The 1,919-nt window shown below is 37.7% G+C and overlaps 1 protein-coding gene across 1 annotated transcript in view; it reads right to left on the bottom strand.

Moving 5' to 3' along the window:
- The window catches only part of LOC106875649 (ankyrin repeat and sterile alpha motif domain-containing protein 1B), a 53,946-nt gene that overhangs the window by 45,180 nt on the left and 6,847 nt on the right, over positions 1-1,919 (bottom strand). The window contains exon 5 of the mRNA XM_014923889.2: positions 1,321-1,392. Coding sequence (XP_014779375.1) covers positions 1,321-1,392 — 72 coding nt within the window. The remainder of the gene's footprint in view (positions 1-1,320; positions 1,393-1,919) is intronic.

Genomic DNA, 1,919 nt, shown 5'->3' with positions numbered 1-1,919 from the left:
GAGAAATGGAAGGGAAATTAGTTTTAATGAAAAAGGAAAACAGGAAAAGCAAAAATGAGGGAAAAAATTTGGAAAAAAAAAACAGAGGAGACTGTTTTGAGGAAAACAGGAAAAAAGGGGAAATGTTGAAAGTTGGAAAATTGAGGAAAATAGACGAAAAATAGGAAAAATTGTGGGGTGGGGGGGTTAAATAGAAAAATTGGGTTAATAGATGAGAAATTCGTTTTTTTTAAAGAAAACAGAAAAGAAAAATGTGATAGAAAACAGAAAAAAAAAACAAAAATATTAAAAAGCTGAAAATTAAGGAAAATAAATGATGAAAAATTGAGGGTGGAGGCAGAAAATTGGGGAAATAGAGGAGAAATTAAGGAATATAAAACAGAAAAGCAAAAGATGGGGGAGAAAATGGGATAAAACAAAAAAAAGAGGAAGAATTTTCAGGAAAACATCAAAAACAAAAAATTGAGAAAAATAAAGGAAAAACAGGAAAAATGGGGGAATAGCCGAAAAATTAATATATATACACGATGGGCTTCTTTCAGTTTCCATCTATTTAATCCACTCAACGGCTTTAATCAGTGCCAGGGCTATAATAAAAGACACTTGACCAAGGTGCCATGCAGTGGGAGTGAACCCGGAACCAAGTCATTGGTTTGTGTGTGTGTGTGTGTGTGTTAAGTGATAGAGAAAGAGATAGAAAGATGGAACGTGCGGAGTGTGGTAGAGGAGGAGAGAGGGAGAGGGAGAGAGAGCGAAGCGTTGTACAATGTTTGAAATGCTATCAAATCGTGGATTATCTCCCTTACATCGAGTCTCTCCAGCGACTGGTTTAACATAGGTGGATGGGTGGGTGGACAGACAGACAGGACCAGGCACATAGGGGGACAGATAGACAGAGGGACAGACAGACAGATAGATAGATAGATGGACAAATAGATAGATAAGTTTCTTTATTAGCCACACAGGGCCGAACACAGAATGGACAAAATACAATGTAGAGCTTTTCTTTTTGGAAAAAAAAAAAAATGAGGCGGGTGGGGGGGGAATAAAATATACGACAGGCTTCTTTCAGTTTCCGTCTACCAAATCCATTCACAAGGCTTTGGTCGGGCCGAGGCTATAGTAGAAGACAGACACTTGCCCAAGGTGCCATGCAGTGGGACTGAACCCAGAACCATGTGGTTGGGAAGCAAGCTTCTTACCACACACTCACTCCTGCGATAAATACACATATACACACACGCACACACACATACATACAGCTGTAAAGAGAGAGGTGACCATGTTGTGATGTGTATATAAAGTAGGGAGTGTTTTTACCTTCATCTTGGCAATCCCTTCACGGGTTGAATCAATGCCATTTAACTGCCAAACGACAGCTGAACCAAGATACTGCAAAAAGATAAACATACATAAACATCATATATATACAACGTGTGTGTGTATGTAAACAGGCAAATGATAGAAAATGGAATGACCGACATAATGTATTTAAAATCCCTACAAATTGTTTCAACACATTTTTACACCTTTGATGCATTGTGTAATCAGTATTAAAATGCTCTTCCTCAGGTGGTTGTTTAAATAAGTCCTTCATAAGATGTGACAGTCATATATATATATATATATATATATCTGGTTTGTGTTTGCCACCTTGGAATCCTCTGTGTAGTGGGTTGATCCACTACTCAGGAAGAGACTATTCTAGAGTACGTTCTGTCTTGTCTTCGAAACGTCTAGATAGAATAGAGACAGCTGATGAAGGGATATTCCAAGTGGCTTTCCGTTTTCCTATGTGTTCGTTCCGTTGTCTGTAGTTTATTGTTCTAACGTCCTGTACCCTGATATGCATGTATATACACATGTAGATGTAAGTATGTACATATATGTGTGTATACATGTATATATATTCTTTGTAT

This window comes from Octopus bimaculoides, unplaced genomic scaffold, assembly GCF_001194135.2.
Source record: "Octopus bimaculoides isolate UCB-OBI-ISO-001 unplaced genomic scaffold, ASM119413v2 Scaffold_51101, whole genome shotgun sequence".
NCBI lineage: Eukaryota > Metazoa > Mollusca > Cephalopoda > Octopoda > Octopodidae > Octopus > Octopus bimaculoides.
The sequence above is the reverse complement of the archived record's forward strand: the minus strand, read 5'-3'. Positions and strand labels throughout refer to the sequence as shown.